Source organism: Protomyctophum parallelum (genome assembly GCF_964188405.1).
Source record: "Protomyctophum parallelum genome assembly, chromosome: 4".
In the NCBI taxonomy this organism is placed as follows: domain Eukaryota; kingdom Metazoa; phylum Chordata; class Actinopteri; order Myctophiformes; family Myctophidae; genus Protomyctophum; species Protomyctophum parallelum.
The window spans coordinates 5,109,189-5,126,079 of record NC_139700.1 but is presented as its reverse complement, the minus strand read 5'-3'; the positions used below and the strand labels follow the sequence as shown (position 1 = coordinate 5,126,079).

Sequence of the window (16,891 nt, the reverse complement as noted above, 5' to 3'; positions counted from 1 at the left end):
GCAGTGCACGCCCATAGTGCACGCCCCCAGCTCGAATGACCAATCAACACGGGAAGCTTGGTTTCAGCGTTGACAGATTTTGCGACAGAAATAAGCGACCAGGTCTATGAAAACAAGCCCCAAAGAAGCCATGCGGGATGATTTCAGTCACATTTTTTTAAACATTTTCCCCATTTTTGTTTTTGACAGGTGGCGGTAGCCGGTAGGTGACGCTGCGTTCCTTTCCTGCGTTTGTTTTTCACTGTCAGACAACTTCCGGGTTACTTTCGATCAAGGAAGTGGTTTCAATGTTTACAACTGAGAGATCAGTTCAAAACAGTTTATGCCGGATGATTCCTCCTGTTCCTAAACAACACTTTGTGTCCAAATATACATACCATACATAGTATTCGCCGCAGTGCATATTCGTGTTAGGCACGCGGGTTCCATGCAATTGCATTATTATAAGTTATAACGTTAATTGTCCACTACTTCAAGAGGCAAGTTACGTCTCTCTCTGCTTTTAGCTAAACTGCTAACGTTAGCTAATGAGACACCTTTTGTATAGCAGTCTCTGTAGTTAGTCTGCAAAAGTTTGGAATTATGAAGAAAAGGGGCAGACGAGTGCGACTCCCAGATACTTCGCGACCGAAAACCAAGTCACAGACAGTCACCGTTGACGAGGCGAAGAAACCATCTGGAAACCGAGGGAGACCCAGAAAGACCATCACCCCGCCGACAGGCAGCCTCCACCACGGTAATGGACCAGCAGACATAGACAAGAAGAAGACTGCTGCAGACGAACCACAAACGCGGCCAGAGAACAGAACAAAACCATCTGGTATGTTTTTAAGTTCTCCTGTGTGCATGACTACTTTATATAGACCCATGCCGTGCATATCATCCACGATTACTTTCCAAGCCGTGCATATAGGCTTCCCATTCCGTGCATGCCTATTCCCACTATAGGCTGAGGAAGAAATGCCACTTGACAGTTTTCAAATCAGCCTCATGGTGGCACTACAACAGGCCAAGTTGCGTCTCACACACACACACACACACACACACACACACACACACACACACACACACTAGATTACTAGAAGCTATATAGAAGTGTCAATTTGTACGTCTCTAAATGTTTTGATGAATTGAACATGGTGGACAAGTGTAATGCTTAATTGGGTCGTCCACTCACAGTTAAGTCTTTGTATTGAGTTTGTGCTTGAAATGTACTGTAATTCTGCAAACAAATATTTCAATCAATCAAAAAAAGTACAGTCAGGTACATAAGACTAAGAGTAAAACTTGTTTTTCTTTCTGGCTTCCGTCAGACAATGCAGAAGCATAGATAACAACAAACCGCAACAATAGCAAAAAGATGGGATAAAGAGTGCAAAAAAAGAGAAAACAAAGACTAAAAAGAGTATCATCATGATCTTCACTAATTAGGCTATTGCCTACATAAACAGTGCATACGTTTAATTAATGTTGACTCAGGCCCAGCAAAAGACTGCCCTCATCCGGTGGAGACCATCTAGAATCGACACTTGATTTTTTTTAATGGGTTGAATCTAAAGTTGCAACACCAGCCATTCACAGCCCATAGATCCAAACAGAAAAGTCCTATGTGATTGTATTAAACAACAAAAAAAATCGTGTGTTGAAAATTGCGGCTAATGGTGCGTTCACACTGGCTGATGCAAAAGATTCAAAGCTACACAGCATATTTGTAGCATTGCAGCAGCTACAACGTGTGAATGCAGCATATGCCTTGTTGAGAGAAGCCCACTAGAAATGGGCCCACCCCACCACGATCCATTTCTGACTCCAAACCCAAATTCAGGAAGCACTACTCTGTTTTCTGTCTGTACAGGTAGACTACCCACTGCCCTGTGTAGGCTCTGCCACGGGAAGTTCTCACCACGGAGCCTGCGTCACGCCTTCAGGAAGTTGCCTCAGGATTCGGCCGAAGAGTTGGACACGATGGCTCAGCCGCCGCTGTTTTTCCACACAGATTTCCAGCGGCTGGTTGGGGTGCCACTGGACCGTGACCCACGCTTATCCGAGTTTGTCTGCAAAAAGTGCCACACCAACTTCTACAAGTGCCACAGCATCTTGATCAGGTTCCTGCAGAGAGTCAACCTCCCGCCAGCTGGTGATGACAACACCAGAGCAGGCTGGTGAGTTACAGTAGTCAATAATATTCATGCAGGTGCACGTTTGTACATGTTTGTGTGGGATGCTGTTATAATACAAATTGAGAGGAGATCTAAGGGAAGAGGGTCACATGATTTGACAGTTTGATTTCTCATTACCAGTGCCTTTAACAAATATTGTCTTTTTCAGGAAGAATATAAAGTTTCCACAGTTAATGGTGAACTCAACTCAAGTTAGTGGTGACTCAACAAGTAAGCAAATGCATTTCCTCTACTCACCTTTGGAGTGGCTACACTAAAATATATTAGAAACTTGAGAAGAGCTTTGTGAATGAGGCCCTCAATCAGCAATTGTCTCCTTATTTATTGAATGTTATTATTCTCAAATTCAACTACCAACCTGAGCAATTTTCTTTTGTTTCATCTCCTAGCACCATCGTCCTTCACCTCAGACCCCAAGTGCCTCCACAGTCTGGTATCCTGGGCTCATCACCACGGGGAGGCCTGCCATTCCTGTCCCAATCTGAAAGAGGTGCTGGAGGGCCATTGCTGGGGCTCCATACGTGCTGTCTGGGGGTGCGTGGACGGTCACAGCTACGCGATGGACACTCAGAGCGCCACGCAAGTTCAGCCAGGCAGTAACCATGGACACACTGGTAGTTTCAGTAGCGGCAGTCTGCTAGGGAGTGCTGACGAATTCAAGTCTTTGTATGTGGAGGAGGAGGAAGTTGAAGATGAGGAACGCCCACCACGACAAAACTTCAGAGAAAACCTGGCCCTGCAGCCCAGCCCAGCTGCAGTGACACCCCAGACTCTGACCTCTGCACTGACCGACGGAACTGCCACCTGCACAGATGGTGAGGTGCAAGTCCAAGAGCTTGTTGTCAAATTATCTTTCAGCCGGACAACTTGTGTGCTACTTTCATCCATTGTTTTAGTCCCTTTTCATAGTGACGGTTTTGACAGCTGATAAATGCAGCTAAAGGGTGTGTGTGTGTGTGTGTGTGTGTGTGTGTGTGTGTGTGTGTGTGTGTGTGTGTGTGTGTGTGTGTGTGTGTGTGTGTGTGTGTGTGTGTGTGTGTGTGTGTGTGTGTGTGTGTGTGTGTGTGTGTGTGTGTGTGTGTGTGTGTGTGTGTGTGTGTGTGTGTGTGTGTGTGTGTGTGTGTGTGTGTGTGCGCGCGCAGCAACTGTCCATGCTGGCACATAATAGTAATACCTAAATGAAACGAGCCCAAACAAGATCATTGTCATTTACCCATCAAAATGGGTGATGTGTATCATAAACTTGTACTATTAAAGGTATATTCAGTGATTTCACTCAAAAAACCTTGGGTTTCGTTTTTGGCTGTGGGACCCAGCCTTTCGTCCAATCAGGATAGAGAGTCAAAAACGAAACCTAAGGTTTTTTGACCCCCCAGGGGTTAACTGGGGACAGGGAGGAACTCCTTATATGGCCAGCACACTCTATAGTAGGGAGGATTATCACAACAAAACAAAAAAATAAGTGATATTTGAATTAAGTGAAATCACTGAATATACCTTTAAGTGTCATTGTTGTCATGATGCACCACATCATGCATACTTGCATAGCTTTAAGTTTCTTTCTTCTCCCCATCATTAGAGTTACTGTGGAGTGAGCAGGCGCCCTCCCCTGCTCCTGCACACCTGGAGGACAGGACTGTTGATAGTGACCTCTCCGACAGGTCAGTCACATACTATACACAAGCTATTTCTAACCACCACTGTCCTCAACTCATCTTCTCTCTTCACTCAGTTCTGTTCTTTTTCCAGGGTCTGAAAAGGTCTGTAAATGTTCTTTATACTGTATTTTAGGCTTAAATGTAGGCTTACATAAAATTTGGTAGCTTAGCGTGTTAGTCTATTCACTATCTAGTAGCAACTTAATGTACGTAAACAACATGGATGAGTGATTTTTTAACACCTCTACAAGTACCATGGTGTATAGTCGTGTATCCAGTCAGCCTTGTCTTTCTGTGACCACAGGGACATGTCCATAGTGGGAGAGTTTGAAGACCGTAGAAAGAGGGGATCCTCGGACGATGAACTCTTTCAGCCTTACCCCAAAAGGTGGTTATTGTGCCTCAGCTATATTCTAAAATAAAGATACTAAGGATTCACATTATCATCTTAAGAGTTATTTATACTTTGTTGCAACGCGACTCTTTCACTCACAACAGTAAATAAGTAGGCTTAGGTAGGTTCCCAGTTAACCAGTCCAGTGTATTCATTTAACCTAATTTTGTTTTTATGTACACAGACGGAACTATGTCATTATGAGACCTGCTGACAAGCTAAAAATAGACTACAACGTGCCGACAACATTGTGTTTACTCAACTAAATGCATCTTGTATAGCAAATTTGCAATATAATGTGATTAACAGTGGTTGTTTACAAATCGAGCCGTGCACACAAATCGAGTGTCAATCTCTCAATTAAGAATACATAATTATTGTCAAGTGACACTTGTCAAGGGTTGTGCAAAAAAGTATAGGCCTCTTGAACCTACTGTCCACTGTCCTATACTTGGTACATTTGTTCTTGGTGAATTATTGTGCTTCAGCTATATACAGTATATATACAGTTAAGTTGTTCTCTGTTAAATTATTACAATTATTATTTCTCATTGACACTTCACTCCAAGGCCTCGCAGGACGACAGCCCCCAACAAGAGAAGACAAAGTCCAAAGGGCCCTCAGGAGCCTAAAATCAAAAAGAAACCAGGACCTAAGCCTGGTTGGAAGAACAAGTTCAAACCTAAAGGGTACAAAGACAAATTTGTCTCTAATCTAAATCTCTAATCTAAGACTTGCAATGTCTTTTTGCACTGAATAATCGATTATTAGTTTACTGATTATTTATGTGGATCATGGCTAAAGAATAGATTGTTGGTGCTGTACATCTGTCTCTCTCTCTCTACCCAACTGGTCAAGGCAAATGGCCATCCACCTATAGCCAGCTTCTGCTCAGAGTTTTTTCCCTCTTTCTGCTGTCGACAAGTGTTTACTCATGGCAAATTGTTGGGGATTTGGGGATACAGAGTTAAGTGTCACAAGACAACTTGGGATTTAGCGTTAGCTGTATAAATATAACTGACTTGACAGCATTACACTGACAAAGTAATCATATTTGTATTCTCAGAGAAGAGCTGCCCAATATCTATAAGTGTCCATATCAAGGTTGTACTGCTGTCTACCGAGCTCCTGATGGTTTAAAGGTCAGAATGAAATACGTGTCAATCAATTTACTGTTCAAGATTTTACAGTATATGCACTCAATATTTAATAACAGGACTCCACATGTACTGTATCTTAGTGAATATCTTATTACTACACATCAACAGCTGGTCATTATTTTACAGTTGTATAACTAATATGCAACATCTTTAGCTGTTTTTTCTTCACGTTTTTCAGAAGCATATAAAAGAGCATCATGAAGAGGTGAGGGAGAGACCCTGTCCACATCCAGGCTGCAACAAAGTTTTTATGATCGACCGTTACTTGCAGCGACACGTGAAGCTTATCCACACAGGTATGGTCCAAGACATTGATTCCAAACAAATTATTACTAATGGTAGTTAGTAATAATTCTGGGACAGTGCCATGGCATTTGTTTCGTTGCATGTTTTTTGTTGTTGGATTATATCTGTTTGAGTTGTGTGTCTTATGTGTTTCCAGACCAGAGGAACTACATTTGCGACCAGTGCGGTCAGACCTTCAAGCAGAGGAAGCACCTTTCAGTGCACCAGATGAGACACTCGGGGGCCAAGCCACTACAGTAAGCACCGATAACCCCCACAGCCACTGACCCACTGCAGGTGACCATGATAATTAGCAATAATCATTGATTATTTTAATCATTCTTACAGGTGTGAGGTGTGCGGGTTTCAGTGTCGTCAACGTGCATCCCTGAAATACCACATGACCAAGCACAAGGCGGAGGCTGAACTGGAGTTTGCCTGTCTGCTTTGTAAAAAGCGCTTTGAGAAGGCCCATAATCTCAACGTTCACATGTCCATGGTTCATCCACTCACACAGGGAGACAGCCAGAGGGGTGGCAGCCAGACACAGCGCCAGCAATATGGCGATATTCAAACCATTACAGTAACCGGAGAAGTGATACAAGACAGATGACAGTCTGTTGCAATGCTTAAAGTCTGGACCCCAAATGAATTGCTTGTCTGTATCTTGAGCGTCATCATCACACTAGTAGTATGTTTTATTTCTCAAGTTTCCAAGGCCAGAATAAATGTATTGCTTTCCAGTGCTAGGAGTAGGACTACAAATCAGTGCCTCTGTTGCTGGGTCTGATGTGTAATGGGAAATACAGTGCTGTGAGACAAAGTAAATGCATCCCATCATGAAAACCTCTCTTGCAAGAAGCTACTTGGAGCTAGCAGTAAACCAATATGGAGCAAACAATACTGTTACATATTTTTCAAATGTTTGCATTTGCAAGTACTAAAGGACTTTAGGTCCTATATTTCACATCAATGTTTTTGCATTGTTTTAAAATTAAACGCAAAGGCTTAACAGGAGTTGTAGTTAATATTTGGACTGTGAATTTCGATTTTTAACCTTATACAACAGACCCTAGTAAAGACATGTACCCATTCCATGGTTTTACATAGACCGTAATGCAGCTCAGTGGCCTTGTGGTTAGAGTGTACCGCCCTGAAACTGGGAGGTCGGGGTTCGATCCCCGGCCGGGTCATACCAAAGACTGTAAAAATGGGACCCAATGCCTCCCTGCTTGACACTCAGCATCAAAGGGTTGGATTGGGGGGTCAAATCTACTAATCAAATGATTCCCGAGCACGGCACGGCTGCGGCTCATTGCTCCAAGAGATGGGTCAAATGCGGAGAACAAATCTCACCGTGGTAACGTGTGTGACTAATCGTACACTTTGACTTTGATGCATGCCTTGTTTTTTTTTTACCCCAATCTAGTCATGCCGATCCCTCCTCCCCAATGTGTCTGATTGGCTTCCAGGCAGGCATAGTTTTACTGAGGAGATTGGCTTCCAGGCAGGCATAGTTTTACTGAGGTTAAGGTTTGGGCATAGTTACAAAAACGAGGACTGTCAATCACAGCGACTACTGGCCAATCACAGCGGTGCTTCACTGACAGGGAGTCGGACATGGGGAGGAACACGCTATACCCCAACCCAGAGTTGCTAAAGCAGCAATGGAGAATGCCCACCCATCAACATGGCCAGTTGTGTTAGTTGGAGCGCCTGGCCAAGCCTGAGGCACCAAGCAAGCCCCAGTCTCCACAGTGGTGGGCAGGAACCTTAACCCTGTGCGATCTGGAGTGGACACCCCAATATTTTAGGGTTAAAGGGTTAGCGCTAAAATTGGATTCCACTATGGACCGTAATTCCAGCAAGCATTATGTACAGTATTATGGTCTATAAAACCACCAAATGAGTAATTGTGTGTTCCCTATATTGTAAATTCTTGTGCACGTGGTTGTGCAGAATTATTCAAAGTAACATTTTGTTGAATGTTAGATACATGTTTTTATTAAGTTATTGCAATGCAAAATAGTCTTTATTGTAAACATTGAGAAGGGCTTGAGATATACACATCTATTGTATACTTATGTCTGTTGTGAATTATACTCACGTTAACTGTAAATAAACGCAGTGTGGAAATGTTTTTTTTGTTGTAGCCCATATAACAGGCTTAAGACATTCAAATAAATAATGCAGGGTTGGGAAAGTAATGGACAGGCATGGCTTGTGGTCATACAACATGTTATAAGAACAAGGAAAAAGCAGTGATTTGGACCAGGTCCCGAGCAGCCCACCCAAACATCCACGTAGGCTAGTTTGATACCCTGGTGTTCAGAGAAAGTCCATATCGTGGCTGAGGCTGTCGGAGCTAAAGTGTGACTGCAGAGCTGCTGCCAGTTCTGGGTCCAGCGCCGCACACTGGGACTCCAGCTACAAGAAAGCATAGAAGGACAGGAAGATGAAACGAGCTGGGTTTCTATTGTGTGTCCGAACTAGTGCAGTAACCGTTGTCAAGAGTACTTGGCCAGTCTATGACATCAATACCTATTGTAATTTGTAAGTCTATAATGGCCTCCCAGTGTGGATGTGTGCGTGTATTAAATGTTTGTGTACATATATGTGCATGTTGGTCACCTGACGGAGTTGACTAGAGGAGAGAGCGGTAGAGGAGGTCTGCGAGATTGTCCTCAAAAGTAACTGCTGTGCTCTCCTCAAGATCTGGGTGAGATCCATCTGACAACAATATGACAGTTTTTAGAGAACTGTAATGACGTATCGTGCTCCATTTTTGTAGCTGTGCATATGTTGTTGATTTATCTGACATCAACCCGAGCGCAGTCAGTCACCTGATTAGCAGTGGTCTCTGTGGTTGCACTAGATGGCTTTCCATCCAGGAAGAGAGTGAGCAGACTGCTGTAACAGAACACAGCAGTATGGAGAAAGCCCGGACACCTGGCAGCCCTCTCGAGCAGCTCAGCACTCTGCTCCAGCAACAGACTAGAGGGGAAACACTTATGTTAGCTTATACATATACAGCATACTAAATTTGATCACACAAAAATTAGGGCACTTGGCTGGTCTACAACAGATTGACTAGTAGAAACCCTTAGGTAGACTCACCTGTAAAAGGCCAAAGGCATCAGCCTTGTGTACTCATCTGGTGTCACCATGGTAACTGACTGGTGAAGTGCTTGTTCTAGTTGGAGAACAGTATTCAATACAACAGTTTATCAACGTGACCAAAACACCACCCAGGCAAACCAGCCTACACTGATTCCTCCCAACTGCAACTCCAAGTCTGTATTAAAGTCTGTTATTAACAAAGGCTGACCGCCTTGGTCTACCAGTTCAACGGATTCATATGTTATCACTGCATTAAATACATGTTATCAACCGTAATCAAGACGTTGGAATATGGCCATATTGGTCATACAGACGTTTTCAGCGATGGCGCTCGGCTGTGTTCACTTGGACTGCACGCATGCAGGGCGGTGCAGACATAGCCTGGTAAACCACTCCCACTGCAGACATGTCGGGGGCATGGACAGTACGGGGGACTAATATTTACTATTCTGTGCCTATCAGTAATGCAACTTGAACGGCGCTGAGTCGGCTCTGGTGGCCGTCGCAACGCTTGGCACGGCGACTCGCACGGCGGTGCCTCACGTGGCTCAAGGCCACCAGAGACGCCACGCCTCCGTCATGGTCACAAAAAGCAAGCGCTCCCTAAACGTGTCACTAGTATGTCTGATTGTCACATATAGAGCGTCGCAGTCCTGACCCAGATGAAGGCACCAGGAAATAATTCCCCATTAATCTTTCCCATAGACATTTACAAAAGTATTTATTTAAAGGCGTTTAAGCCTCGGACAAAGCCAACAGCCGAGTTGACAAATCATGACAATAAACACATTTTTTGGGGGCTAACAAAATATTACTTTCTAATTATTTGTTCGGCCCAAAACAAAAAGTATTGTCATGATGTGTCAACTCGGCTGTTGGCTTTGTCCGAGGCAATGTGTTTATTGTCATGATTTGTCAACCCGGCTGTTGGCTTTGTCCGAGGCTTAAATGTGTTTAAATAAATACTTTTGGAAACGTCTATGGGAAAAATGAATGGGGAATTATTTCCCGTTTCCCTTCTGAAAGGGGGCGAGACTGCAACGCTCTATTGGCTCTATAACAAGCTTCTGATCACGGACATATTCTTGATTTTAGGCTGATAACATTCGGAGGAGGTTGTGGGTTTGAATCTACCATGGTGCATCCGGCTTTGTCGAGTGCTGCCCACAGAAAATGAATACATTTGAGTGAGGAGATCAAACATTTGACATGACATTATGAACAATACGGTACCAGTTTTTGGACACTTAAAGACGAGTAGCCAGTCAGGAGAGTCTACCAGTCTAGTCAGGATGTCTGTACACAGCTCCCTGGCCCCCAGACAATTCTTCTTCACCTCCTACACAAACCATTAGACACAAAAGAATAGAACGCAATTCTTATATAGCCACTGAATGTGTGAGGTGTCACAAAAAAGGAGCCTCTACCATAGATGTTTGACCATCTTTTATTCTCTGCATTACCCATTCTTGGGTATTAATGGTAGCACAGAGGGAATTAATGACATGGATAGTTACTGTATAATCGTGCAATTTGCACCTATTTGTTACTCTAAAAAACTGTGTGCGTGCATGTGCATGTGTGGTGGGGCAATACCTGAGGATAAAGTAAGGTTGACAGAAGGTCAGTTACACACAGGAAGAGCAGAAAAACTAGTACCTGGGAAGGACAAATGAGAAACAGATTAACACGGTAGGAAAAGGTAGAAAACACAAACATTGTCAGCAACTCGAAGGCAGTCATGGTGTGCACCAATGCCCCCAGTATTCCACTCACTATTATTTAATAGTCATTCTGCATGTTAATAAATATTGTGCATTGCATTCACCCATTCACACATTCATACACTGATGGCAGAGGAAACCAGGTGCCAACCTGCTCACCGGGAGCAATTAGGATTTCAGCGTCTTGCTCAAGGACACTTCGACACCAACTCTGGGGGAGCCGGGATCTAACTAGGAACTTTTTCCGGACACTCTACCCCTGAGCCACTGTCGCCCCTGATCGCACCATCTGCTGATTTACTCACCAGGCTGGCCACAAACACGGAGTAGATCTGTATAGTTTGTCATGTTTTGTCATGAGACTCAGCGGGGCCACACGTAGCCATTGCCGCTGCCCAAATACATCTGTAGCAGTCTGTGGCCATTTTGCGTCATTGAATGAATCTTGGAAGCAGCCATTTTGATAGATGAACTAAAATGTAGGCGTTTCCAACATAAACTGTACAATAGCTGTCCATGCTGGCACACAGTCAGTAACAACTACTGTCGAAATATATATGGATATGCGAGGATGTGTTATCAGAAGTGTGGTAAAATATATAGGTCATAATTATTGATCAACTATTTCACACTGATGAGACTGCAAGGGAGAAATGAGAGTCTCTCACAGCACATTCCATGGAAGCAGCCACCATTGGTAGGGGGTTGTGGAGATCCTTATCAGTACCAGTCAAGGGAACAAAGAGATTTATGACCTGGCAGGAAAGACATCTGAAGCTCTGAGTCACTGAGCAGATGCATGTATAGGGAGAAGCCTGGTAAATTCTTCCTTTCATTGAGTAAAATTGTGTTCTAAATGTAACCAATATTATACTGGGTTAGTAAAGCCTAGATAATATAAGAATGTAATGATCTTACAGTTAATCTAGACATTTGATCTAGAGATAAGCAGCAGCTCACTTGACAGGAAGTGATGGGAGCTGTTGCAAGGGGCTGATGTCAGACTCCACAGGCGAGAGTGTCTGTGGCTTCTCATTGGCTAAAAGGCAAGGGCAGAAAAACTGACCCTGCGATCGGATTGGTTGCAAAAGCAAACCACTTCTTTAAAGTACTGTCTGGGCCAGAACTGAGTTAGATTCTACACCATACCACCGTGACAAGATAAGAGACCAGCAAGGCCAGCGGTAAATATAATCATATGATATGTGCATTATTCCATAAACTATGTTATTAATGTTTAATATGATAATTAGATTGTAACCAAGTGTATTATTGTGTTCTTGTCTCCAATCAATAATCTTGATGGTAGATTTAAAACCACACAAATTAAGTGGCACACGTCACACAAACAAGTGGCACACGCCACACACAGATATTAATATGTTCAATAACCACACTTCACCAGATGAGAGCAGGTTAGGCATTAGACTTTAAGGGCGTGCCAAATGCACAAGATCCAAGGTACTATTTGTCAGTCTGCATTGGGGAAGTTTGAACAAATGTGTGAATGTTATATGTGTTTTATGTTTAAGGAATGAACTAATAAAAACCCTATAAAAAGCATATTTGATTCGTAAAACAAGGAAATTATTGAAGCATTAAATAAATCAATTGTGCGTATTAAACGTAGCTTATCTGCTGTATCTCTTGGGAATTCGGATCCCGGCAAATCTCACCGAAAACCGGACAGTTTTAAATCGCTGCGCACTAATGCGCACCGTAAATCGTGGCTCTATTAGAGCACACAGTTTTAAATCGGGGCCGTGCACTTAATCAGTGCACAGTTGCGAATTAAAGCGATATTAAAGCTGTGCGCTATTAAAACGCACAGTTTGAACCGCAAAGCGAATAGTTTAATTTGTTGCGTGGCTGTGCACTGGGAGTGCACAGTTTAAACCGCTGCTACAGCAGCAACTCGAATTGAAACAGTCAAACAGAATAAAATATTCCAGTTTCAATCCGAGGCCGTGCGCTGAAGACAGCGCACAATTTCATACTTGGTGGGGCTGCTAAAGCGCCCAAGTAATACCAGGTTAAATCAGGCTGTACAGTTTGTATCGGGTGCGGTTAAAAGAACCGTCCGTACGTGCAGTTTGGACCCGCCGCCGTGCGGAGTATATATCTCGCCGCCGAGCGAGCGATCTGGTGCCGTGCGCTGGGAGCTCACAGTCGGGGGATGCCCGGGCGATTTGAGACATAATACCAGTCCAGACTGAAAACCGTTTGGGCATGATATTACAGTTCAAATAGCTACCGTGTTGTAAAGGGCTTTAAATTAGTGTTCACTAAAGTGATCACAATTTAAAGACAGTTTATGTTGTGGCCGAGGGCTGTTTAAACTATAAACAGCGTCGGTGGAGTCACTGAAGTGACCACAATATAAACAAATAAAAGCCGTGGGTTGAGACCGCGGCACACACATATGTATTTGAATTGTGCCTCACTAACAACCCCGCAATTCAGATAGAGATCGTTCAGGAAACGACGACACTGATTGTGATTTGTTTGATGTGGTCATATTCAGACGAATGTGAAGCCGTGCGTAAAAGCGCATGGCGATCGATGCGCACGTTAGTGTCTACATATCAAACGCGCAATGCGTCTGATTTGGGCTAACTAAATGCGACACCGTAAAAACCCGTTGTCATATAGATATGGGTCTATGGAAAACGGAGTTAAACACAGCCACCCCAAAAGAGTGACTGGTTTAAACAAAAGTTTGGCATTTAGTCATTTGATCGATTAGAGCAAAGACTCTATCGGCGGTCAGTAGGAAACTGATTATTAGGCTATTTGAACCAAACAATAAAGTTTTAATTGTGCCCGATTAAGACCCGACCGTTTGAAATAATAATAGTGCTTTTATCTGTGAACAACACAATAAAAATAGGCTCACTGCGCAAAGTGACTTTGTCATGCAAATGTGCCCTGCACTAAAACAGTGCAAGGGACTTTGAAAGCAGTCTCGTCTGACACGAGAGTGACAGGGGACTGGTTTGATAAGCTGTGTTAACGTGATGTAATTAAATAGTTACAATCAAATAATGTTTTAACACTGCAAAAGCGTGCTTTCAAAGTAGGTAAATCGCATCTAAGGACGGTCAAATATAACCTGGTGCCGTAAGCATCCCACTATTATGAATAGTGCTATAGTAAAATCTGGGAGATTTAAATAATGCTATAGAGTAGACAGTCCGCGGCTAATATACATCTGGTAGTAGACTACTAATAAAAGATTTATTAGCTAAGGTATTGATTAGAGGATTTATGGGGTCCTTTTAATTCATACAAATAGTTATGCATGTCAAATTAGCATAGTGAATGTTAATCATAACTATAAACGCGACTAACACGGTAACCAGTGAGGCATTTATTCGGACCCGTCAAAAGGACGGCCTTCCTGGTAAAAAGCATAAAATCATTGGACCCGTTAGAAGCTGTTGCCTTGTCAAAGGCCAACGCGACAGCTCGGAAAAGTTGCATGCTTATTTTGCTCGTAGACTGAGGTCTCGGGAGGATAAAAGACTGTGTGGAGATCACGAAATACGTAATTACGAATCGTGAAACGCCCGGTAAAAAAGGACACAGTGAGTGTCCTAGAGTCCAAGTTAATAACTATTATTAACTGGGCGAAAACTAACCATTTGCAATTGTGTGAATGAGTTGTGAAGTCAATTAACCACTAACCTCTGTCTACTAACCCTATTAACAAAGTGTTAACAGTGGGGGAGGAGGGGGTAAGATGGCTTTTACAGAAAATTGGCTTAAGCAGCTACAGGATAGCTGTAAAGAGTCCAAACTTAGTTGCTGTAATATGGCGCTTAGTTTGGGAGAGTGCCTCAAATGGGGCTCATTAAGCAGTATTCCAGATCAGCTAATTGAACTGCAAATTGAAAGAGGAGACGTGAAAGATCTCTCCGCATTCTATATCAAAAGATTAGAAAGCGTGGGCAGGTTTGATATTGTTGAAAAAGAGAAGCAGGACTTAGAATCTTGTTTAAAAATATGCTCTGTATTTAGCTTCGAAAAAATAATGGAAGCTCTAGAGTTGAGAAGTGTTAGGAACACAGCAGGGAGCCAGATAGGCCCCTGTGATAAGCCTGCAGAAAGCAGGGACACCCTAGGAGAAAGGAGAAGCCGGCCGAGGCCGGAGACCATGATCCTTTACTATCCCAGGGGAGAAGTGACGGAGGTGACCGGATGTGACATTCCGGAAGCCACGTGGACGCCAGAGGGGCGGGAAGGCGGGCCACCGATGCAGCCTGTCACCACGGAGCAGCCTGGTAACTTCAGTAATCCTGCAGGACCAGAGCCCTCCACCGTGGGCAACGAATCCACGGGCCCAGCGGGAGAGCTGGGGATCAAAGCCATGCCAGAGGCGGACGCCGCTGGCAAGGGGCAAGTTCCTGTGGGCAACACAGAAGGGACGGCGGCAGCGGCGGAAGCAGCAGACCAGTCGTTCATCATACCCACGTCGGCGACAAGCATCGCTGGCGTGGGACTTCCTGTGGACATCGCAGAAGAGACAGCGCAGCTGACTACAACGACGAGACCAGTGAGTCTGCCAGGGGTCCAGAACCTGGAGGAAGTCACTTGCCCGTCCATCGAGGTCCAGCCAGTGACGGACGTCGCTGGTGTGGAGCTTCCTGTGGATGACACAGGGGAGACAACCGCCACAGTGCAGTTGTCAAAAGGAGGAGAGGTGAGAAGCTGGCCAGGGGTCGAGACCCTGGAGCATCACATCACTTCTTCAACAGGAGCGGGGGGGTCAGAACCAACTGACACCACCTTGCCCATCAACGCCGTGCCAGCGATGGAGATCGAAGGCGGGGCCAAGGAGTCAAAGCACCTCATCACAAAGACGCTGAATGGTTCGAGGGATGGCATTATCGGTGCCAGTCTTCGCGTTCAGTCGGAGGAGCAGACATCCAAAACACACACACTCACAGCCCGGGGATTGACCATCGTAGGGGGTGGGCCCAAGGGGAAAGAGGCCAGACCGGTCTTAAGCGAGTGTGATGATGGAACCCGGGAATTCACCACCGTAGGGGGTAAGTCACCTCACAAACCAGGGGTGGCGAAGTCCAGTATGGTACAATCTGGGCCATCTGTGCAGCAGACAAAGAAGCTGACCACAGTGCCAACACAGGTATGCGCCTGTGGGCTTGTTTGTCATTGCAAAGCCTGTCGAGCAGCTGACAAAGCTAAGAAAAAGGCTCTGTTGTCCGACCCTGAGATAAAGAAAATTAAAGTGAGATGGAAATGGAAAAACGTTTTTGCCAGTTCTGAGTCAGCGAGATCAGGGGCTGACGCAGCCAAAGAGAGCAAGTGATTTGCTCTCCTCCCCCCCATTGTTCTGCACACAGCAGGATGTGGGGATGCAGTGACAATCAGGTGTCACGATCTGCAATCAGCACACACACACACACACACACACACTCACATGGACAAATGTGTGACTGAACTGTGCATTAAAAATGTGGTGTTTAATTGTGTTGAAGAATGCTGAATAATGATTTACTTCTCTTCAATGAGGGGAGAGAAGTGTAGTGCACGTGTGAAGAGGTGGTGCTTGAGCGCGCGCGCGCGCACACAGGCACGCACACACACATGCACAAACCAACCACATGTGTGGAAAACACATAGTGTGGTGAAAATGTTGCAAACTTGCAATTTTCAATTGGGTTGCTTTAAAGTTAAAAAATCCAAAAGGTTGAAAGAAACCAAGTTGATTGAAATACAAAATAGGTTATTTGTTCAATTACAATTTGGAATTCCCTAACAAAGTAACAAAGCCAGAAAGGGTTTGTGTTCAGGTTAGTTAGGTAATAAACTGCATTTGTGTAAACTGTGTTTATCCAATGTCCACATTCTGTGAACAGACAGATGGGGGTGTTGAGATAAGGTTTAGCAGACGCGACTGCTTATTCTCCTCCAGCTTGACCAAGTTAAGTTAGAGGAATGTGTAGATAAAGAATTAACCTTTTGTCCAGGCAGGAAGCCATAAAACGGACAGAAGGTGAAATGAGTGCCATGGCACTCTGACTGACATGGCACTCAGCTTCTCCAAAAGGATGGAGGAGTGTTATAAGAGGAGGAACTAACCAAATATAGTTCACTTCCAGCCATCACACATTATTACAAACATTAAGTAGCATTGATTTCTAATGAGTTGATGTGTTGTGTTTATTTAGTGTGTTTTAAAAGTTGTATAAACGTTATAACTTAAAGCCATTTAGACGCCCGAATAGAAAAAATCGCTCAGATATGGAAAATTGATTAAAACCATATCAATTTTTCATATCTGACGTAGGGGGTGTCGAAATATATATGGATATGCGAGGATGTGTTATCAGAAGTGTGGTAAAAT

General features: G+C 44.1%; 2 protein-coding genes across 2 annotated transcripts in view; one reads left to right on the top strand and one right to left on the bottom strand.

Moving 5' to 3' along the window:
- The first annotated feature begins 320 nt into the window (after nucleotides 1-320).
- Nucleotides 321-6,570, top strand: znf276 (zinc finger protein 276). The gene is made up of 11 exons (XM_083763940.1): nucleotides 321-820; nucleotides 1,856-2,162; nucleotides 2,329-2,390; nucleotides 2,570-2,995; nucleotides 3,760-3,841; nucleotides 4,143-4,226; nucleotides 4,802-4,921; nucleotides 5,299-5,374; nucleotides 5,571-5,688; nucleotides 5,835-5,934; nucleotides 6,026-6,570. The coding sequence occupies exons 1-11, from the start codon at nucleotides 583-585 to the stop codon at nucleotides 6,288-6,290; spliced, it is 1,878 nt and encodes a 625-aa protein (XP_083620066.1). The 5' UTR covers nucleotides 321-582; the 3' UTR covers nucleotides 6,291-6,570.
- fanca (FA complementation group A) overlaps nucleotides 6,564-16,891 on the bottom strand; it is a 39,352-nt gene continuing 29,024 nt past the window's right edge. The window contains exons 37-45 of the mRNA XM_083764100.1: nucleotides 15,115-15,167; nucleotides 14,690-15,026; nucleotides 11,152-11,161; nucleotides 10,394-10,456; nucleotides 10,031-10,136; nucleotides 8,795-8,870; nucleotides 8,521-8,671; nucleotides 8,309-8,407; nucleotides 6,564-8,104 (exon numbers count right to left, since the gene is read on the bottom strand). Of these exons, the coding sequence (XP_083620226.1) occupies nucleotides 8,006-8,104; nucleotides 8,309-8,407; nucleotides 8,521-8,671; nucleotides 8,795-8,870; nucleotides 10,031-10,136; nucleotides 10,394-10,456; nucleotides 11,152-11,161; nucleotides 14,690-15,026; nucleotides 15,115-15,167 (994 nt within the window). The 3' untranslated portion in view covers nucleotides 6,564-8,005. The remainder of the gene's footprint in view (nucleotides 8,105-8,308; nucleotides 8,408-8,520; nucleotides 8,672-8,794; nucleotides 8,871-10,030; nucleotides 10,137-10,393; nucleotides 10,457-11,151; nucleotides 11,162-14,689; nucleotides 15,027-15,114; nucleotides 15,168-16,891) is intronic.